At 40.0% G+C, this 24,017-nt stretch overlaps 1 protein-coding gene across 1 annotated transcript in view; it reads right to left on the reverse strand.

Annotated features, from left to right (window-relative positions):
- Window positions 1-24,017, reverse strand: part of TENT4B (terminal nucleotidyltransferase 4B) — a 64,918-nt gene that overhangs the window by 6,077 nt on the left and 34,824 nt on the right. Inside the window, exons 2-7 of the mRNA XM_007459479.1 lie at window positions 10,134-10,257; window positions 6,875-6,921; window positions 5,329-5,449; window positions 4,118-4,225; window positions 1,373-1,501; window positions 408-621 (exon numbers count right to left, since the gene is read on the reverse strand). Of these exons, the coding sequence (XP_007459541.1) occupies window positions 408-621; window positions 1,373-1,501; window positions 4,118-4,225; window positions 5,329-5,449; window positions 6,875-6,921; window positions 10,134-10,257 (743 nt within the window). The remainder of the gene's footprint in view (window positions 1-407; window positions 622-1,372; window positions 1,502-4,117; window positions 4,226-5,328; window positions 5,450-6,874; window positions 6,922-10,133; window positions 10,258-24,017) is intronic.

Below are 24,017 nucleotides of genomic sequence, written 5' to 3' on the forward strand. Positions count from 1 at the left end.
ATCCCACATGCCGCGGAGCGGCTGGGCCCGTGAGCCATGGCCGCTGAGCCTGCGCGTCCGGAGCCTGTGCTCCACAACGGGAGAGGCCACAACAGTGAGAGGCCCGCGTACCGCAAAAAAAAAAAAAAAAAATTTTGAGGAAAAAAAATGACTACAATTACAAGTTAATGCTTACTTTTTCATCTGAAGAGAGTTTAAAGTACGATATGATGACTGACAATGCCCTTTTCTTTCTTTTTCTTTTTTTGGCTGCACTGCGAGGCTTGCAGGATCTCAGTTCCCCCGACCAGGGATTGAACCCAGGCCCTCAGCAGTGAAAGCACGGAGTGAGTCCTAACCACTGGACTGCCAGGGAATTCCCAATGCCTTTTTCTTTGAATGTCCATCAATTTACCTAAATTCAATACCTGGTTGTAAAGGATCTTCAATATAAAGCATGGATGGCCTGTAGCCATCCAGCATATTTTTCTGTACTTCATCTTTGGCCACATAGGAACCACCATCCTTTATCCGGATGCCAGTCTTTAAATAATTGAAGTGTCGTCCATATAATTCAAAAAATTCTATTAAGAGAACACCATAGTTTGTATTGGGGATGCAAGCATCTTCCCTGGGATGTAACTAAAATGAGAAGAAAAAGAATTATGTTGGACTTTCTCTAAATTCAAGGTGAGGATAATAAATGACATTCTAACTTCTATACACAGTATTATTATAATTTTGCTTTAGCATAGCAGCCAATAGGTCACGGAGTTAGAGCAGGCTAATCATAATAGTACTTCTGTTATAGACAACCTAAATTAAAGCCCCATGGGTGTGGGGGGACCTGGTGGGGGACAATTTATAAGGCTGAATTTTACAGCTGCCCCAGGATGCTGAGAGCGCGGGCTTGGCCCAACATCAGGGAAGTCATTCTGACTCACCAGCAGAGTCACGCAGTTGGCAACGCTGTGCCACATAAATACGCTCACTGACGAGATTAAGACTTCTAACTCATCTTAACCAGACAGCAAATCTCAATTCCAGCTAAACTTACAAGAGTAGTTGCTTAGAAGACATTCTTAATTTTGGCATTTGTGTTACTATTTACACCTATGGAAACCACACCATACTTTTGCATGCTAAAATTTGCAGTGAAAAGTCTCAAAAATACTAGAGCACACGGGATTAAAAATAAAAAAAAAAAAATTCTTCCCTAGGGATTTTAAAGTACTTATTTGCTAAATTATAAAAAGGTACCTAGTTCAAAGGGAAAAGTTGTAAGTAATCAAGGGAAACACTCTAATTAGAGCTTGATTTAAATTTTTTCCAAAATGATTCCCATGATTTATTTTAAAAAATGTTTAGTGTACACTAGTAAGGTATAACTTACCTGAAGGAAACTCACTGCCATTAAAAAGAGACTATAAGAACCAATTCCACCTGTAAATACTTCATTAAGGTCCCTCTGTAATAAGAACTGTTTCAATACTAAAACCAAGTATGGTAATACAGGATATTTCTGGAAAAGAAAATTGTATTTTCAATGAATTCCTACATCAATAATAGCTCTACGCATTAACAGCATATATTGTCTCTAAGTATAAACTGGTCCTTACATTACAAACTTTGGTGGACATATGTAATAACTTAATTTTCTATTTTAAAAACAAGCTATAAAAAAGTAAGCTATAAGTAATTAAGGATTGTCTCCTCACATCTAAAATCTAAAACATGTAGACGTAAATGACAGCACCCAAGCACTCACTACAGGGCAGAAACGCTAGCAATACATATTTTGTGACACTCATTTATGACCATTACCGAATAGTATTCAATTGTAAATAGGTAACAGAAACAGTACAGGACAATGTCTCAATTCTTTTTTTTTTGGCCACACCTCCCAGCTTGCAGGATCTTAGTTCCCCGACCAGGGATCGAATCCAGGCCCCATGTAGTGAAAGCGCAGAGTCCTTAACCACTGGACCGCCAGGGAATTCCCATCTCTTAAAGCACTAAATCAGTGGGATTTTAAAGAATCACTTCTTGTAGGTGGCACTCCATAGGCAGACCAGGGTCCTTCAGATGATTCTGCAGAGCCCAGAAGCAGGAGCCATCCTGCCTGCCGTTCTCCATGCGGGCAGGTGAACACACAGACCCACCTTCTGTGCTTTACAAAGAAGGGTGAGAACATCCATGCTGGCAAATATGGACAGTGTGAGTCTGTCTTTCACTCAGGCACACACTCATTAAGTACTCTCCACAAGCCAGGCCCTAGGCTAGGGATGCCGAGGGGAACAAAGCAGGCACAAACATCGAGAAAGAAGTCAACAGCCATTACCTAGGGGCGGTAGAATTACTAGTGATTTCCACTCTTTTCTTGACACTTACAATGAAAACAAACTGCTTCCATAAGAAAGAAAAAAGTTTAAACTTTTGCAAATCATGTCAAAGCAAGCAAGCACGAGAAACAACAAAAATATGGAGAAATAATCATTTTTAAACACTACAGTTGAACTCAGAAATATAGTCTCTTTAAAGAAGAACTCGGCAAATTTCCAACAGAATTTTTTCTGCATATATCCTCTGACCCAGAAATTCCACTTCCGGGAATCTTCCTACAATTTATTAGTGTAAAGAAAGATGTAGGCATGGAAGGATGTCCACCAAGCACTTTTTGTAACAGAAAAAAACCACTGGAAGCAACGCCGGGGAAGTGCTACACAAAGCACAATAATCCTGACAAGGGACAACCGTGTAGTCAGTGAAAAGAATGAAGGAACCCTGACTGTGCTGATACAGAAAAACCCACCAAAATATTAAGTTAGAAAAAAAGTATTAGACATCTTGTATATAGTGTGCTATATGCCTTTTGTTAAAAATTTCAAGAAGAGGATAAAAAGCAAAGAAAAAAAGCCGATGAAGGCACATCCTATGAAGCTGATCTAAGCATATAAGGTATAAGGGTGACTCACTTTTCACTACCCTTTTATACTGGTAAGATTTTTCATCATACGTATTATTCTCAATTTTTAAAAAAGTTTTTTTCTGGTAAAAAGAAACTTTATACACACCCAATACCTCCAAAAGAGTGGGATTACAGATAATATTTTTCTTTTTCTGCTTTTCTATACTCCGCTCATTTATACAAGAATATAATGTTCACCACAGGAGAGTTAAAATGTTTTCTGACATAAAAAGAAAAAGGTGAACCTGAAGAGCTGCTAAAAAAAAAAAAAAAAAAAAACCGGGGGGGGGCTCCCGGGGGGGCGCAGTGTTAAAGACCCCCCCTGCCAATGCAGGGGACACGGGTTCGAGCCCTGGTCTGGGAAGATCCCACATGCCGCAGAGCAACTAAGCCCGTGTGCCACAACTACTGAGCCTGTGCTCTAGAGCCCGTGTGCTGCCACTACTGAGTCCATGCGACACAACTACTGAAGCCCGCGTGCTCTAGGGCCTGTGCTCCGCAACAAGAGAAGCCACTGCAGTGAGAAGCCCGCGTACTGCAACGAAGAGTAGCCCCCGCTCTCAGCAGCTAGAGAAAACCGCATGCAGCAGAGAAGACCCAATGCAGCCAAAAATTAAATAAATGACGAAAATAAATAAATTTATTTAAAAAAAACATTGTGAATGGAGAGAAATGATATTCTACATAAGCCAAAGCAGTTCACAGTTTTAGTTTTGGGAGAAAAAAGCTGATGGGTTTAAGCATGTGAAATGTTCTGAAGATGATGTTGACAAATTCTGCACTATCTGGGAAGAAAATAGAATAAGCAGAAACAGACTTAAACCACTTCAAGATAAGATGAGGACACCTGCAGGACCTATCTTACAGGTGACTTGGGGATTAAAATCTAGAAAAGGCTCCCTAGAGAGGGTCTTAATCTGAACTCTTGGAGAGAAGTTCTTCAAAAGCTTCCTCAACCCTTAATTCTTACTTGAGGTCACATTATAAATTACTGATTATTACAAGCAGATTCAAGGAAAGTAAAACCACTGCACAGAAAAGAAGCATTTGTCAGCGATACACATATAAAAATAGTTTAGCCAAGTATATCAGAACACCACCACAACAGAATCTCAAAACACAACTCCATTTCTAACATTTTCACTGAATAAACACTATAAATTCTCTGACCTTGGTAAAATCTTTGATGAGGTCAGCTGCTCTCACACCATTCTGTACATTAAAGCTGATATCAACTTTCACTTCGGTAAAAGAATCTGTTAATTTAATAATAGGTACCTAGAAAGAGAAGACAGGTAAAATTTAAATACTTTAACCAAATTAAATGACAAAATCAGGAGATGGAAGGTTATCAGACTTGAGGTCTTCACTTCCTCATGAGGACATAAAAACACTGAGTATTCTGAACACTCCGTACCACAGTTGACTTGGCCTTCTAGATATTTTACATTACATATTTAGCATTAACCTCATGCAATATATTTGTAATTTCTACTAACTGAGAGTTTTGAAATCAGGTAACAAAAACTTTCTCAACATTAATATACTTTGGAGAACAGTTTCCAACTCAAGAAAATCAAGAATTATGAATGTCAGCCCACAGCACCGAACCGTTTCCAATAAGAAAACTGCTAGATTCTTAAGTCACACGCAGTAAGTCGCTGGCCTTTTTGGTCAGTTGTGCAAACAGCCCAAAAAACAACCTAACAAGAGAACTTAAAATGTAAGAATGATTCTCAAATGAAAAATGATAGGATGATTTATATGCGATATCAGGAATTCTTAAAAAAATAAAAAAAAAAGCTCTATTTCTACCATGCATTAGAAAACTCAGGCCAGCAAACTTTGTGTACAGAACTGGATTTCCAAATTAACAGCTTTTAATAAGAAACAATACAAGTTGTTTTGCTCTAATAAAACCTACTATGCAAAAATCCAAACTTCTAAAATAGACATATTTATTTCTAAAATGAGCTTCTGTGAAAATTCTTTAATGTCCATTCCGTTAGTTAAAATATGACTTGATTTACAAAATTTCAATTAATACAATTCTTCAAGGATACAAAATATGATAGAAAAGCAACAGCTGTGCAACTATAAACTTTATCAGATATCCACATTTTTACTTATGTTTTTATATTAAAAAATCTCTACAGTATTAGTATGATAAATTGAATAATATTTTTTAAAGAAATGTACAACCAGAATAATTCATTTGTCTCACAAACACAACTTTTTATGTACAAGCACTGTGATCACGAACAAAAGGAAGGAATAATTCACTCACAATCCGACGGTGCTCACCAAAATTAAATTTTAATTTTACAAGTTTCATGCATAAGTAACCTAGAGGGTCTAAGATGAAATGTTGAAGAACTTACAGTTGCTTTGTCTAGAACTTTCACCGAATCCTCATCTGCAACCTTATGCTTCCGAAGAGCTTCTTCCAGGGTCCAGAGGGGTAGGTTCTCCCACTTCCCAAACACCACAAGATCGATGTCACTGAACACAGAGCACACACAAGAGTTGTTTCAAGAAGTGAGAAACTGTACTTACTTTAACTCATTCAAGCTACAGACAGCAGGTTAGTACAATGGAACTCTATTTCTCACCCTGCCCAATGAAGACTAAATGTGTTGGTGAGGACTGTTTTTAGACAGGAAGTGGAAACTGGTGATTTTAACAACTTCCTTCCCTCTCCTGGTCATTTCCCGGGGTGATTTTAAAAGAAGTAACACCTCAAAAACACCAGTTAACGTTTCCTGTTCATAAAGGCTTCTGGTACTAAAAAACTGAAGACCTTCCAAGTGAATGAGGTTAACTGATTGTGACTTACATTATTAACTATAAAAAGCAAGATGCAGGCAGTGTATCTAGTATGCTACCATTTGTGTACAAAAGGAAGAAACACACATTCCCTTTTATATGCATAGAATATCTCTGGAAGGATATGCAAAGAACTGGTAGTAGCAGCTCCTCCAAGGAGAGAAACTGGGGGAGAGAGGTGGGATCCAGACTTTTCATTGTAATTATGTGTGTGCTCTTTTCAAATCTGAACTAGGTAAATGTAGTACTGTTCATAAAATTTAATTAAATTATTAGAAAGAGGGACTCAGGTTTTGCTGAGGCTCAGAACCTAAATAAGGAAAAATATTAATGGACTCAAAGTTGAATATTTTATGGCTTTTGTAGGCCTAAGACAGCAATGGGAAGAATGGAAATTGCTAGGATCCATCCACTTTAACACATTTTAAGTTTGGGTAAAGTAGACTGAATCAAACTCAAATGAAAAACATGATGGATGCCTTTGGTGCACTTGAACATTTGTTAAAAGGGTAAATCTCAGGTTGAGTGCTCTTACCACAATAAAAACAAAAACATCATAAATGTTTTTGCTTCATAAAGACCACAGCATTTCAATTCTTACAGGACGGGCACTCACTCCTCAAGGAAGTCTTACTAACCCCCAAAATCACCCCCAACACACACACCCCACCCCCAGCTATGGGCCAAGACAGCCCTCATTTGAGAAGACCGAAACAAACAAGAGGCCTGAAAAGACCAAGACTTCCCTCAGAGAAGAGTCTGTACCCTGATTTTCTGAATCAGAGCACTGGAACAGGAGCTAATAGTATGAGTTCTCAATAAAAAATGAGAGACCTGGCATTCCAGAGAATACAAAGTTCTAGAGCATAATCAGGTGTTTTACCATAGTACGACATTAACATCTGTGTTAGTGGGTTAAGTTACAGGGTTGAACAGTTCTCTGCAGTGATATTCTACCTCAAGATAATTCAAATAAAATACAGGTAAGTGAATTTTTGTTCCATAAATCTGCTTTGTTTCAACTCTTACACATTCAACAGTCAAAGCGCATACACTCTAAAAAAATGTACAATCCCTTATAAGTGCCATAAATGTACTAACCTAGTAGGTAAATACAGGCCAGTTTTAAAACTTCCAAATATCTGGACCTAAAAGAGAAAAAATTGTTATATTAAAATATCAGATGAAGAGCCACCAAGCTATGGAGAAATGCAGGGTTTTGCCACCCTCTACTGGTAATTTTTAGTACTACAAGAGCATTTTTTTTCTAACACCATGCTTTCATGAAGCGGGATCCCGTGGCTTATAGGCAGACATTCGGAATATAGCTTAAACTTATTAGGTTCAAATATCAAATATGTAGACTTAAACAGAAACCTCTCAAAAGTAATGTTCAGGTCACTAATGTTCCCTGATAATCTAGAGATATAATCACAAATCCTTAACTTTTGTTCTCTCAAAGGGAATCTTCTCACAGATTACTGAATTAGGGTCAGACCACTTCAGTTCCAGGACAAGTGCCAGCCTGTAGGCCATCTCCACAGAGAACACCAGGCACTGTCATTATAACATCATGCTGTGGCATAAAATCAGGACATATCCTATCTCAAACCACAGAGAACAGTGGAAGACTCAGTAATTGCAATAAAGGACGAACAATGAAAAAAGTTCAACTTTTGAGGTGAGATGGACCCAGGAACCTAATCACAGCCTCGTGCACCTCATCTGCAAAAAAACTGTGGATAAAACCCCCCACCTCAGAAGGAGGAGGACTGATTTAGATCAGGGTTTCTCAACTTCAGCACTACTGTCTTCCGGGGCAGATAATTCTTTGTGTTGAGGAGCTGTCCTGTGCATCATGTGATGTTTAGCAACCTCCCTGGCCTTTACTCATCATATGCCAGGAGCACCTCACCAGTCACGATAATAAAAAATGTCTCTGACGTTGTCAGATGCCTCCTGGGGGAGAAACTTGTCCCCAGTTGAAAGCTGTCAATCTAGATCACATAGTGGCATACAGTGGCTGCTCAACAAAATATTATTAGTGTCCTCCCCTCTTCCCTGTACCTACAGTATCTTATTTGAAGCTTCTTTGTTTTGCCAACTGGACCAGAAAAACTTCCCTGGCTTCACCTTTACCAGCCCATGACGGAGTCTAAAGAAAAGCTGTATAACACAATGTACAACGTAATGGATTCTAGTAAGTTACTTCTTCGAATGCACAAAACTGTACAACAGGCCCTCAAAGGAGCCCTAAAAAGTGAGCGTCAACAATAAGAACCGCAAATAAGCAGAGGAAATCTTGGGCAAAAGTTTTGTTCACTGGGTGGGAGCTATACTGGGAGGCAAGGAGTGATTAGAAAAAGAGAAGAAAACAGCAGTTTCAGGAAAGCAGAACACACGCCTGCATTAGCCTATGAAAACGAATTTCAAATGACATAATCACCTTATCTTTGATAAAGGAGGCAGGAATGTACAGTGGAGAAAGGACAGCCTCTTCAATAAGTGGTGCTGGGAAAACTGGACAGGTACATGTAAAAGTATGAGATTAGATCACTCCCTAACACCATACACAAAAATAAGCTCAAAATGGATTAAAGACCTAAATGTAAGGCCAGAAACTATCAAACTCTTAGAGGAAAACATAGGCAGAACACTCTATGACATAAATCACAGCAAGGTCCTTTTTGACCCACCTCCTAGAGAAATGGAAATAAAAACAAAAATAAACAAATGGGACCTAATGAAACTTAAAAGCTTTTGCACAGCAAAGGAAACCATAAACAAGACCAAAAGACAACCCTCAGAATGGGAGAAAATATTTGCAAATGAAGCAACTGACAAAGGATTAATCTCCAAAATTTACAAGCAGCTCATGCAGCTCAATAACAAAAAAACAAACAACCCAATCCAAAAATGGGCAGAAGACCTAAATAGACATTTCTCCAAAGAAGATATACAGACTGCCAACAAACACATGAAAGAATGCTCAACATCATTAATCATTAGAGAAATGCAAATCAAAACTACAATGAGATATCATCTCACACCAGTCAGAATGGCCATCATCAAAAAATCTAGAAACAATAAATGCTGGAGAGGGTGTGGAGAAAAGGGAACACTCTTGCACTGCTGGTGGGAATGTGAATTGGTTCAGCCACTATGGAGAACAGTATGGAGGTTCCTTAAAAAACTACAAATAGAACTACCATATGACCCAGCAATCCCACTACTAGGTATATACCCTGAGGAAACCAGAATTCAGAAAGAGTCATGTACCAAAATGTTCATTGCAGCTCTATTTACAATAGCCCGGAGATGGAAACAACCTAAGTGCCCGTCGTCGGATGAATGGATAAAGAAGATGTGGCACATATATACAATGGAATATTACTCAGCCATAAAAAGAAACGAAATTGAGCTATTTGTAATGAGGTGGATAGATCTAGAGTCTGTCATACAGAGTGAAGTAAGTCAGAGAGAGAGAGACAAATACCGTATGCTAACACATATATATGGAATTTAAGGGAAAAAATGTCATGAAGAACCTAGGGGTGAAACAGGAATAAAGACACAGACTTACTAGAGAATGGACTTGAGGATATGGGGAGGGGGAAGGGTAAACTGTGACAAAGCGAGAGAGAGGCATGGACATATATACAGTACCAAACGTAAGGGAGATAGCTAGTGGGAAGCAGCCACGTAGCACAGGGAGATCAGCTCGGTGCTTTGTGACCACCTGGAGGGATGGGATAGGGAGGGTGGGAGGGAGGGAGACGCAAGCGGGAGGAGATATGGGAACATATGTATATGTATAACTGATTCATTTTGTTGTGAAGCTGAAACTAACATACCATTGTAAAGCAATTATACTCCAATAAAGATGTTAAAAAATAAAAAAAAGAAAGAAGAAAACAGCAGTTTCAGGAAAGTAGAACACACGCCTGCATTAGCCTATGAAAATGAATTTCAAATGACATAAGAAACTCCTACTTGACATCTTCATTCAGCTGTACACAATTATGTAATGTTCATACTGACAGGCTGGAAGAAAATAGTAACAGCGTTTTGAGACATCACATCCAAATAACCCACTACTACAAGGAGGCTTTATTTGTCTTTCTTCTCTTTATAGTAATGATTCCTAGAAATAGTTTGCAGTTCGTAGCTGCTATTCAGTACCGCAAAGAAACAGTTTTAAGTAAGTCATCTAATTCAATGCAAATAATTAGGAAGCCCCAAATTCTAAGAGCTGAAGAGAATTCTTTGCTTTTAAAATTTCATTAGATCACAACTCTACAGATGCACATACACAGGGATATTGCCACCTAAGCACCCTTCTACCCAGACAGGTACTCACGTCAGCACTGGGCCAGAGTTCCTTAATCACACTCTCGATCCTGTTCACCACCTCCATCCGCATCTTCTGCTCCTCTGGTCTTGGGGACATGTATTCATAAAAATCACTTATTTCTTCATGCAGGCTGAAAAAAAAAGCAGAAAAGTTAACATGAGCAGGGCCAGACTAATGCGAAATCACTAGCTTAAATAATCTTACCCAATTAAGTCTATAAGATAACTCAGCTGATGATTTTACATTCATAGATTTCTCACCGTAATTTTAAAGTTACAATTTATGCTAAAATGGGAACGTACAAAATTTAATCAAAATGCCAAAATAAATAAAACAAGAAACTCCAAATTCCAAGAAGCCTTACTAGAAGTGTACTAGCAGCTCTCGCAGCATGTATTAACTGCCTGTGCAGAATATTTGCTGGGTGCTGGTGATTTTTAAATTTCTTAAATTTCAAGCGTAAGGCCTGGCCTCTGCCTTTACACTTCTGATCCAGTAGATATGAACACAAGAAGATACAGAATCTAGGTGACAAAGACAAGCTTCCTGGCAGTGGGGATGACCCTCTAACCCCTCTGTAATCCATTCCTCACAGAAGCAAAACAGCGTGTCTTTCATAATGTTTGCTTAGTGAATTAAGTGTCAAATGAATAGGTCAGCCAGTGAATATCAGCAAAGACCTGAAAAGAATGGCTGGCAGACAAGGCTCCACGAAGGAGCTAAGAAGACTTCCAGAGACCGAGAGGTACGAGGCACACTCAGGGAGCACCGAGCAAAGGGCACAGCCTGTGGCGGAGGGAGGAGTAAAGGGAGGAACAGCAGCTGAGAGCAAGACAGCACCTGATGACAGCAGGCTTTGAACAAAAAGGTAAGTTCAGACCTTCCCCGGTGGTTAACGGAACTATTTAAATGCTTCTGAGAGGGACCAGGGAAAGACTGACTTAAAAAATGGAGCATTTTAAGAAGATTCATCTGGCAGTGGTGCAAACAATGGATTGGGAAAGAGACGAGACTGGAGGCGGAGGAATGGCTCATAAATTACTGCAACTGCAGAACTAACTAGCTGAAGGTCTGCAGGATGGTGGAAGGAAAGAAATGGGCTCCAGAAGTGACACACACACGGACACAATGGCTGGGCCGCAGGGCATGACCAGCAATGGAAAGACAGGAGTGAGGACACCTGCAAGGGCTGAGGCCTGAGGGGCTGGGGGCATCAATGAACAAGATGAAAGGAAAAACTAGGCTGGCTAAGGGGCTGGGTGTAGTCAATTACTACTGCAGAATAGAAGAAAGCGAAAACAGCATTCCTTAACAAGCTGGCACAACTGTGAAGAGCTACCTTTAGGAGGGAAAACTGAATATAAAATGGGAGGAAATCTGCTCAACTTGTGTTGGACGCAGACAAGGTGGGAGGCCAGGCTCCAGGTAGCTGGAGGTAAGCCAGAGTGAGGTTGTTCTCGTGGTGTCTCAGTCTAGCACAGCTGTGATGGACCAGGAAGCCAGGAGAAGGGCACTAGTTAAATAGCAATGGGTGCCAAGTGCCAGAGGGGAGCATGCTGGGGGGCAGTGGTAGGCAGTGCAGCCTCGAAGTAACAGAATCTGGAAGGAGGGGTGTGCCCGCAGCGGCAAGCCCATTCAGGTCCAGAGCGGGTACAGGATTCACAGGAAGCTAGAAACACCAGGTGATCCAAAATGGTTTATAAAGAAAGAAAAATGTCTAAGTCCCAACCTCCACTGGCTATAACATTTAAAATGTGGCTGAGTAAGCAATCAACAGTTTCTGCCTCTTCTGATGTTTTATTTTTAGACAGAGTCAAAAAAACTTGAGTTCCAGACTCAGGCTCTGCCTGAGGGCAGCTATGTTCTTTTTGAAAAGCAACTGGCACTTTCTGGCCTTGGCGTCCTCAGGCACGACCAAGGGGTTGGCAACAGGGAGCCTTTTCAGCCCCTTAGTTTCAAACCCTGGGCCATTTGGTAAGGAATGATTTATAGCAGCGTTTGCCTGTTCACTGTGCAATACCACAGAAAACTAGATTTTAAAACTCTAGGGAGGGGCTTCCCTGGTGGCGCAGTTGTTGAGAGTCCGCCTGCCGATGCAGGGGACACGGGTTCGTGCCCCGGTCCGGGAAGATCCCACATGCTGCGGAGCGGCTGGGCCCGTGAGCCATGGCCGCTGAGCCTGCACACCCAGAGCCTGTGCTCCGCAACTGGAGAGGCCACAACAGTGAGAGGCCCGCGTACCGCAAAAAAAAAAAAAAAGTTTTTTAAAAAAAACAAAAAACTCCAGGGAGTTCTGCAGGTGGAATCAAGTCTTTCTTGGTACGCTTCTAGGTACCCTAGGATCTTCTGATTTTTTTTTAAGCTTCCCAGGTTTTAATATATTCTCTAAGGTTATCCCCTTTGGCTTCTTAAAGACAACAGCTAAAATAACTAGTCATTACAGAGTTTACAGCTTGCTTTACTCTTCTGCACTTTTGGCAGGGATGAGGACCACAAATAAACAACAAAATAAATAGACTTCTTATCTAACTGGATCATTTGCTATGTATCAGAGTTTATTTGTGGTTCGAAAGCATATCACTGTAGAATACTTCCATTTTAACCAATGGAAAAAAACCTCCTAAATTTGACTGTTATCTATTCTTCAAAGGCCCACTTAACACATTTTCTAATTCAAATACAGGCAAAAAATATTTAGCCTGTCTTCCAGTTAATCTTCAAGTCATATGGAACTAAGTAAGAATTCATCCTCTAAACAGTACCGAGCGCGTATGTTCAGGGCATTACAAGGAGAAAGGCTGGTCACACATGATCTTTGCACTGGGTAGTTTCCATCTAATGATGAAAAGAAATACTCATTTGAAGTAGTTTCGTGATGTGTAATATACACATGCCGCACTGTCCCACCACAGGCAGCCTGCAGATGCACAGGAGTGCTTTCCAATGATGACAGCTTCGGGAAATGGAAAGGGGTTGCCCCGCGAGGTAGTAAGGTCCCCGTCACTACAAGTATAAATTTAAAAACTAGATGACCATGAAGCAAACAAAGGTCTTATAAGAGATTTCTGAACTTGGTAAAAAGTGGAGAAGATTCTAAAATTCCTGTTTATCACTAGGCTTTTAGGTTTCTAATTAGCACATTAATTTGGAGACAAGATATTACAGTTTTACGTGACAAATCCTTAAATCAAGACTACCCTAAACTTTAAAAATCCATGGAACCATCTTCCCGTTTAGGAAAATATGGTTCTACAGCTTATCTGTAGATTTGCATTTGCCATACTGGAAGGGGGAAAGAGGAATAAATGAAAAAGGGAGGGCTATTAAAACAAAAATGTACTGGAACAGTAAGAACAAGAGAACCCATCTCAAGCCTGCCAGGGTCATCTCCTTACCCACACCAAACACAAACATCACTACCTATACCTCGTCTATATTTAACTAGCTACTTGTAAAATGCTTAAAGAACTAAGTGAGAAATGTTGGTGTATTTAGGAAATAAATTTCCAGTAAAGATTTAAAAATAATTCTGGGGCTTCCCTGGTGGCGCAGTGGTTGAGAGTCCGCCTGCCGATGCAGGGGGAGCGGGTTCATGCCCTGGTCCGGGAAGATCCCACATGCTGTGGAGCGGCTGGGCCCGTGAGCCATGGCCGCTGAGCCTGCGCGTCCGGGGCCTGTGCTCCGCAGCAGGAGAGGCCACAGCAGTGAGAGGCCCGCATACCACAAAAAAATAAATAAATAATAATTCTGAGGGGCTCTATCCCTGTGGACTGCATAATTTTACTGGCATGGTGCCGTGTATATCTAGGGGCTTCAAAAATCCTGAAGGAACTGAATCCCATTTTTGGAGTAACTACTACATGCCTGGCACACTTCTGAGTGACATGATGACCTAATAAAGGCTGGAAACTAGAGAAACTTTGCAAGTTTGCTTTCACATATTAATGCAACTTTATGCCTCTGAAATCAACGACTCAGAGAAAACTTTAGTTTCTCCCACATCTGGGTCAAAACTCAATATGATTAATTAGTAAATACTGCTGTATGCTACATACGCAGCCTTACGGTTTCTCATCTTAAATTATAAAATACAACTCTCCTGTGATCAAAATTCCTGAGTGATCAAAATACAGTGCCCTCTATCAGGATATCAATGTTTTCTTTTTATAAGATAAAGTGAGCAAGAAAGCACACCCACTCCCTGTTTTTAAAGGAAAAGTACATAATATAAAAGCAATATGATAAAGTAGGTGCTACTATACAACTGGAGAGGATACCACCCCCCCCAAAAAAACACAAAAAAACTAAATCAAAATGAATTTGCTGGGGTAAAATTTACGTTAATCTCAAAATTAACGATAATACAAAAATTTAAAGTGAAAAGGAAGAAATATCAACAAAAAATAGCTTCTGTATTTTAAAAAGTACAACCCCACAGATAATTTAGGTCAAAACAGAGACGTGAAAAAAAAAAAAATTGCTTCTGCTCTGAGAAAAGTTCCCCCAGGGAGAAATGTTAGCCTTTCAAAATGGCCCTCAAAGGCTCAGTTTCTCTGGCTATCAAAGGGAATAACTGCTTCACACCCTTTCAGCTGGGTTGCCCAGGGTGGCGGTGTGAGTCTCTTAGGAGCTTCTGTACCCTCAAAACCAGAGGCAACATGGCAGTCTCCCTGATGCCTCCAGGCGAAGGCAGGCAGATCACCCACTGCTGGCCCCTCTGCTCAACACTGCCCCCTGCAGTTCAGCCAAAATCTGTTTAGGGGCTAACCCTGCTTCCTGAGGGACACCTGCCCAGCTTGCAATGTGCCTGAGAACACTGCCACATCAAGGTCAAGCTTTCCAGTTTCCATAACTGAAGTCCTCATTAATTATAACTTCAGACTTACATGAAGGCATTGACAAAGTTCTATTCAATTACTACCCCCCCCCAAATTTTAAGATTAATAATAACCAATTTTGACAAGGACATATGGAAAAGGCACTCACATGCTGTGTGTAAAAATATAAATTACTATAACCTCTCCAGAGGTTGTTGTATTAATTAGTGATAAATAATGTTTATATAAATAATTTTTTAAATCCCATTATTTCATTAAAATCGGGATCTGGAAGAGTATTCTTATGTGCAGTCCCATGTTTACTGCAGCATTATTCACAATAGCCAAGATATGGAAACAACCCAAATGTACACTGACAGATGAACAGATAAAGAAAACATGGTCTATACCTACAATGACATATTATTCAGCCTTAAAAAAGGAAATCTTGCCATTTGCAACATAGACAAACTTGAAGGACATTATGCTAAGTAAAATAAGCCAATCAGAGAAAGACACATACTGCATGATTCCACTTATATGCAATATTTAAAACAAACTCATAGAAGCAGAGAACAGAATGGTGGATGCCAGGGGCTGGCATGGGGGTGTGGGTGGGGAGTTGTTCAATGGGTATAAAGTTTCAGTTAAACAAGATGAATAACTTCTATAGATACGCTGTACAACACAGTGTCTATAGTTAACAATACTGTGTTATGCACTTAAAAATTTGTTAAGAGGGTAGATTTCATGTTGTATTCTTACCACAAAACAAGTGAGGGAACACAAGGAAACTTTTGCAGGTGCTGGATATATCTATTACCTTGATTGTAGTAATGGTTTCATGGGGGGATGCATATGTCCAAAGTCATCAAGTTGAATATCTGCATGAAATATGTGCAGTTTTTTGTAAAGCTGTTTAAAAACAAATCCCCTTCTTTCCACCCTTCAGAAATATTTCCATGAGGGAACAAGGATATTCACCACAGCATGACTTAGGATACTAAATAACTGAGAAACAGCCTCGATGTCCATCAATGGGATCCAATTAAATAATCATAGGAGTACTCATTGACCTTCCCTTGAACTATAGCCAATAACCCATTAAAAAGAATGATGAAGAGCTATATGAGCTGAGAGAGAAAGATCTAAGATTTGTTATGTTTAAAAGAAAGGATCCCTTTCATGTACATTAAAAAGACACACACAGGGACTTCCCCGGTGGTCCAGTGGGTAAGACTCCATGCTCCCAATGCAGGGGGCCCAGGTTCGATCCCTGGTCAGGGAACGAGATCCCACATGCTGCAACGAAGATCCCGCGCGCCGCAGCTAAGACCCGGCACAGCCAAATCAATAAATAAAATAAATTTAAAAAATAAAATAAAATAATAAAAACACACACACAAAGAGAGAGAGTCACCATATGTTTCTATTTGCATTACAAGTTTTCTGGAAGGAGAACTGTTAACAGTGATGGCTGTGGGGACAGGGCATGGCAGGAGAGGTAGGGACACTTTAGTTTTTTATTTCAAATCACTCTGTATAATCTTGTAATTTTTTAAAAACCACTAGTGTTTATTTGTTTGTCTGCTTTTCTAACAGGAATCATCATTATCTGTTGGGAGAGATTACAGGTCACTTGTCATCTTCTTTATATTTTCCATGTGAAAAATACACGCGTGTGTGTATTTCCCCAAAGCTTCGCCCCACAGAACACGGTCTATATACCATACTGTTTATGGTGATTAAACCTGGTGAGTGAATTTGGGGATGGGAAGAGACTCACTTTTTTTAAAGTATACACTGATATATATATAGTCTATCATTTAAAATGCATACATGTTAATTACCATTGTATATTTTTATAATAAGGAAAAATATCATTAAAGAAAATTAACACTTAAAGGAAAAAGACTCAGCTTACTCTAATAATCGAGCTTTGCAGACCAAAAGGCTACACACCAGGCAGCTGGAAGACTTGAGCAGAGAGGGACCCCAAACCCGGGCACGCAGCAACTGACACATGACACAGTCGGGAAGTTACTGCATGCATGATGCAGTGAGTATAGTAGTAAGTTTCTGCTGCTGTCTGACTCACCCCTTGTAGGGACTTAAATGTGTGTGTATATGCAAGACAAATTTCTGGAAGAATACATAAAAACTGCTCGCAGTGGTTTCCTCTGGGGGGAGGGGGTGGGACTGAGGTCTGAGGTATAGGGATTTATACAGCCTTTTGTACTGTTTGATTTTTTTCAAATGCAGTAGGCACCAAGAGAAGTGAATAACAGCAAGCCCTGGGGCAATCCCTAGAGCAGTCTGAGTGACATCTTCAGGAGGCTCTAGAATTTGATTTTTACAAAGAAATTGTCACACACACACGCACACACACACGCACACACACACACGTCCTATATTTCCAGCTGCCGGCTAGACTCCTCTACCTATATGTCACCTCAAACTCATTCAAAATGAAACTCCTTGTCTTCTTCCAAAACCTAGACTTCCTGCTTGCATTTTCTTCCCTGAGTTATTGTTTCCCCAAAATGGAAACCAAACTGGTCTCCCTGCCCCTAGCTTCTCCCTTTTCTGGGCCATCTTCCACGTGATCACCCTTCCTCAAGCTATCTCTGTCATTTCCTGATGCCTCTTCCCCCCCAGTACAACCACAAAGAACTGTGCTCGAACACGCCAGGCCTCTTCAAGAGCCCTGCCCTTGTACAGGCAGGCCCTGTGCCTGGAACACCTTTTTACTCAGCCTCTGCGAGCTCCACTAGCATCTCCTCAGTCAAGTTCCCAGAAGCAGTGTCACTTCAGCTCCTCCGCAGCGCTCCTGCCCCTCTAGTCTTAGTCCTACCTCCTGCCCAGCAGTCAATCCAAGCGAGTTCACAGCAGATGCCACGCGCACAGGCCTCCCTGCTCCGACTCGACTCTCCGAGGCAGCTCTGTGTCCCCAGACCCAGGACACAGTACAGAAAAGCACTTCTTGAGGAAGGGACCCTCAGCTGACATATGTACATCTACCCACACCCACGTCCACATGTCATAAAACTTCATGTCAGGCATAGAAGATAAGAGTGTGATTTTAGGCACTAAATATAGGAGTTCACACAAATAGGAAACACACTTACATACTAGAACACTTGAGAGAGTGTGAAAGGGATTTCCTGTCAGGAGACAGCGCAGGGCTTTAGTTCATGTCTCTTAGCCATTTGCCCCCAGGACTATCTGAAGAGGTGGGACGTTCTTCCCTCAAAAAAGCATTAGGAAAAAGTTGTCTTCAAGTAGAAACAAATGCCAAAGGCATTTATAACCAGGGGAACATGAAGCTTCTTTCTTCACAGCTCTATCTCACCATAATTCACTTCCAATATTTTAAAATCAAATTGGCAGTCTTACACTTCAAATAGGGACAGCTCAGTTGAGAATTTAACAGTGAGAAGACATGGTATTTGAGGGTCATGTTATCCACAAAAAACAAAACTAACATAATAAAAACCAAATTTGACAGATTTTTGGCAGTAAAATTATATTTAAACACATACATCAGGATCTGAGATTAAGAATACCAGCTTTTATTTTGGTTGTAATCAAGAGAAAAAAACAATAATATATAAAAGCACTAAAGATAAGCAATTAAAAAAACCCTGAAGTTATAATAAAAATAACTGAACCTGGGGCTTCCCTGGCGGTCCAGTGGTTAAAACTCCCCTGCTTCCAGTGCAGGGGGCACAGGTTTGATCCCTGGTTGGGGAACTAAGATCCCACGTGCCACGCATGTGGCATGGGAAGGAAAGAAAGGAAAGAAAGGGAGGGAGGGAGGAAGAGGGAGAGGGAGGGAGAGAGGGAGAGAGGGAGAGAGGGAGAGGGAGAGAGAGAGAGAGAGAGAGAGAGAGAGAGAGAGAGAGAAAGAGAAAGAAAGAAAGAAAGAAAGAAAGAAAGAAAGAAAGAAAGAAAGAGAGAAAGAAAGAAAGAAAGAAAGAAAGAAAGAAAGAAAGAAAGAAAAGGAGAAAGAAAGAAAGGAAGAAAGAAAGAAAGAAATGTGTCTCAAACTGGCCCTGTAGATACTTCTTCCAAGTCCATACGTTCTCTATGAGAATTTTTAAATTGTGTGTTTTCACTTCAATATTACTCTAATAACATTAGCATGAGCTTGTTCTGGATCATCCAGATGCTTCTCTGGAAACCGAGAGCTGCCCAGGGATTCTCCAGCCCACATGTGCTGTTGTGTTTACCATCAAGCTAAGGCCAAAGAAGAGGATTTTAATTGGTCTGTACTAACAGTCAAGAACAGGGTAAGACCTGATACATGTATCACACATATATGCCAAATAAAGGTCAAATGGCACCGCTGAACATTTCTACAGTTTTCAGAATAGAGAAAAATGATGAGAGAACTGAGTTGTCACATGGCAAGGTACTAAAGGCATTTCCAGTGCATTCCCAACACCACAGCAGGCAATATCATATTTACATTGAGAGTAGCAATATGATCTGCGTAAAACATCATCTGTCCCATAAATTAATTTTAATTTTATTGATTCTGTCATTTTATCTGTATTTACCTGGTTGTTTTGTTTTTGTAACCTTTTTTAAGCATAAGAAATTTATCCTTGTGTGCATTCTTACATTATAATAAAAATAACTCAAGCTAGGGTGCCAAGAGCAGTCGATGGAGAAAGGACAGTCTTTTCAAACAAGGGTGCTGGGGGGCTTCCCTGGTGGCGCAATGGTTGAGAGTCCGCCTGCCGATGCAGGGGACACGGGTTCGTGCCCCAGTCCGGGAAGATCCCACATGCTGCAGAGCGGCTAGGCCCATGAGCCATGGCCGCTGAGCCTGTGCGTCTGGAGCCTGTGCTCCGCAACGGGAGAGGCCACAACAGTGAGAGGCCCGCGTACCGAAAAAAAAAAAAAAGAGAGAGTGAAAAGACAACCAACAGAATGGGAGAAAATATTTTCAAATCATGTAACTGATAAGGGATTAATATCCAAAATATACAAAGAACTCCTACAATTCAACAACAAAATCAAATCCCAATTCAAAAATGGACAAAGGACTTGAATGGACATTTTTCCAAAGAAGAACTATGGATGACCAATAAGCACATGAAAATATACTCAACATCAATAGTCATTAGAGAAATGCAAATCAGTACCATCAGATTACTTCAACCCATTAGGGTGGCTATTATCAAATAAACAGAAATTAACAAGTGTTGGTGAGATGTGGAAAAATCAGAACCCTCCTGCATTGCGGGTGGGAATATAAAATGATTAGCTCAGGTGGAAAACTGTGGCAATTCCTTAAAAAGTAGAATTACCATATGATGCAGCAATTCCACTCGTAGGTATAAACCCAGAAGAACTGAAAGCAGAAACTCAAGATACTTATACACCAATGTTCATAGCATTATTCACAATAGCCAAAAGGTGGAAACAAACCAAATGTCCATCAACAGATGAATGGATAAACAAAATGTGGAATATTAGTTGGCATTAAAAACGAAGGATAGGGCTTCCCTGGTGGCGCAGTGGTTGAGAGTCCACCCGCCGATGCAGGGGACACGGGTTTGTGCCCCGTTCCGGGAAGATCCCACATGCTGCAGAGCGGCTGGGCCCGTGAGCCATGGCCACTGAGCCTGCGCGTCCGGAGCCTGTGCTCCGCAAACAGGAGAGGCCACAACAGTGAGAGGCCTGCGTACCGCAAAAAATAAATAAATAAATAAAAAGAAGGATATTTTGATATATGTCATAACATGCATGTTAAGAACATTATGCTAAGTGAAACAATAAGTTAGACACAAAAGGACAAATATTGTATGATTCCATTTATATGAAGTACCTAGAACAGGCAAATTCAGAGGGAAAGCAGAACAGAGGTTAGTTACCAGGGGCTGGAGGGGAGGGGGGAACGGGGAGTGACAGTTTAATGGGTAGATAGGTTCTGCTTGGAATGACGAAAAATTCTGGAAACTGATAGTGGTGACGGTTGGACAGTGATGTGAACGTACTTAATGCCACTGAATTGTAATACTTAACAATGGTAAATTTTATGTTATGTATATTTTATCACAATAAGAAAAACTTAAGCTAACACTGGATATCTGCCAAAAATATTTTATGAAGATCTTAATTTGAGAAACACTGCTACAGAGTTAGAATTAAAAATTAAACCATTTATGTAATGTTTAAAAATATAGACACCAATGGTATATATTGCTATGGATGTAAACATAGAAGCATAAAAACATCAGCGTTGCAAGAGTGGTTACCTCTGGGAAAGGAGGGAGGTAAATGGGAGGTATGCCAAACAGTGTTCAAGTGTATCTGAAAAGTGATATTCCTTATGTAAAGGAAAAAAAGAAAAAAAAATGGAAGAAAAGAAGGGAGGGAGGGAGGGAAAAAAAGGGAAAAAGTCAAATTTGTTAAATCCAGATGGTGTGTACTCAGGGGGTCATTGCTATTCTGTATCCTCTCCACATGTTTGAAATAGTTAATAATAAAAATTTGAAATGACTAAGAATCAAAAGTTTACATAATAAGGAATTAAAACTTCCTTTAGCCATTCTACACAATGAATGAGCAGACAGCCCAGACACAGGCCATGTTCCCAATTTACCATCAAGAGCATCTTCTAATTCCCATCTTCCCCTCTCCCCAGAGATCTAAGCTGCCATCAACAAGCAGTCAAAGTTGTCAATCAGCATTCACTAGCCAGACTTTTCTATCTCTCACTCTGAGACCATAATTGGTCTTACAATTTTTCCTTGCCTCCAAAATTGCAAGTTATAAAAACACTAATTCCCATTAGAATTAATGCAAAAACTGCAGCATTTCTACATACAATTAAATTCATACCAGGCTAGTAATACAGTTACGATTGGTTCATAATTACTTACTGCAGGTAACTGAAAATTGTCGATAAAAGGCAAAAATTCCCAAATAAGCCAGAACTTGGAAGCAACTGCAACTTGGAGCTTTGCTACTTTGCCAGTTATATCAAAACTGTACAAATAAGATCAGGGTAGAAATAACCCTAGAGCCATTCATAGTCATTCTCTCCCTCTCCCTCTCTCTCTCTCTCACACACACACACACACACAACACACACAATTAGATCTTTTCTTTTTTTTCTTTTAGCCAAAACACTATTTCCATGTAAGTATGGGAGATGTAAAAGTACATCAGGCTCAAAATGACACTAAGAACCAAAAGAGGGAACACTCCTAGGTATCTATCCAAGGGAAATGAAAACGTATACCCACGCAAAAGCTGTTCGTAACAGCATTATTCACAATAGCCAAATAGTGGAAACAATCCAAGTGTCCATCAATTGATGAATGGATAAACAAAATGTGGACACACTGAAATGTTATTCAGCCACATAAAGGAATGATACATACTACAACATGGATGAACCTTAAAAACATGCTAAGTGAAAGAAGGCACACAAAAGGACACCTAAGCTATATAATTCCATTTATATGAAATGTCCAAAATAAGCAAATCAGTAGAGATAGAAAGTAACTGCTAGTGGATACGAGGTTTGTTTTGGGGGTGATGAAAATATTCTAAAACTTACTCTGATGATAGCTGCACAACTCTGTGAATATACTAAAAAACATCTGAACTGTACATATCTCGGTGAGGCTATTATTAGGGAAAAAAGAAAAAGAAAGGACAAGCTGCCATTACAGACCCCAAAAGATTCTGCCTTAACTTGTATGTTGCCACAAAGCAAAATAAGAGGAATAGGAGAGTCTATAAGTCAATAGAAAGAAGACTTGTATATTCAGGTAGTAAATGACTTTACACAAACCCAAAACAAAACAACTTGACATTTTACTTAGCACATGGACCAAGGTAACAGGCAAATTGTTACGCTTTTTGAAATACTGAAAGACCCAAAAAGGACCTAGGGATCCCAGGGTCAACATGTATCTAAGGCATTCAGAACTTTTAACGCAACATCAATCTAATCCGAGAGTCCCAACAGCTCCTCCACATGTCATTAGAGAGTCCATGAATCTGCCCACCTCAGCTCCCTCCTGGGCACTGCTGGTTTCACAGGATAATCCTCAAGCATCCACAGAAAGTCAAAAACAAAAAAACAAAAACAAAAACTCTTTTCACCATTAACTTCCCTAACAATGAGCATGTATTATATGTCCTTAAGTTTACCATTACTTAGGGAGTCTTGTCTCATTTTACGGAAAGTTATATAAATCTGAATAACTCTTTGACATTCTCCATTGGAAGACACAACCACCCATTTCTGGAACTGCTGAATCCCTCATGTAATTACCTCTTTCCTGGGCACATGATCTTCTGGTCAAGGACAAACTGCCAATGTTCTAATTCAGTGGTGCCAAGTTCATTATTACCTCACTTTCAGGTAAGAAAGTGATACGCGTGAGAAAAATCAGAACATTAACACACTAGAAACTTCAAAGTAGAATAATAATACAGCCAACACATTTACACATACCTCAACAAAGAAACACACACACCAACAAACCCATGAGGCAAAAATCTCACAACCACTATTCCATGACAAAAATAAGTAAACGGATAAAGCCCAAATCTACTTGGCGGGGGGCGGTGCAGGGTAGGAGCCTGGGAGCCTTCAGAAAAGTGGTAACAGTTTCTCTCATTCACCGTTAACCTTCACAGTCTTTCTAACACATAATGAGACCAGCAATTTTACTTTGAGGAACACAGATGGAGAAACTGGCTCAAAAGTAAACAACACTTATGTTTCTCATGCTTTATTCACAACAGAAAATGAAAAGCAACTTAGATGTCCAACAACAAGGGCGTGCTTTAGTAAACCCTGGTATATAGTCATGTAGGAAAATATGGTCTACCCTCTCCAAAAAACACTGCATCGTGGACTATGTAAATACATGGAAAAGACCATGCAAAATGTAAACTAGGAGAAGCAATAAGATCTTTCAAGTAGAAGAAAACTGTATATTTTTAAATGGATCTTTTACAATGACACTTAAATAAGAGTTTATGGAGACTAATATTAGTTGATAATTTTTAAAGAAGAGCTTCTTTGAAATGGCATTAT

The sequence above is a fragment of the Lipotes vexillifer genome, unplaced genomic scaffold (assembly GCF_000442215.2).
Source record: "Lipotes vexillifer unplaced genomic scaffold, Lipotes_vexillifer_v1.1 scaffold342, whole genome shotgun sequence".
NCBI classification, from domain to species: Eukaryota; Metazoa; Chordata; class Mammalia; order Artiodactyla; family Lipotidae; genus Lipotes; species Lipotes vexillifer.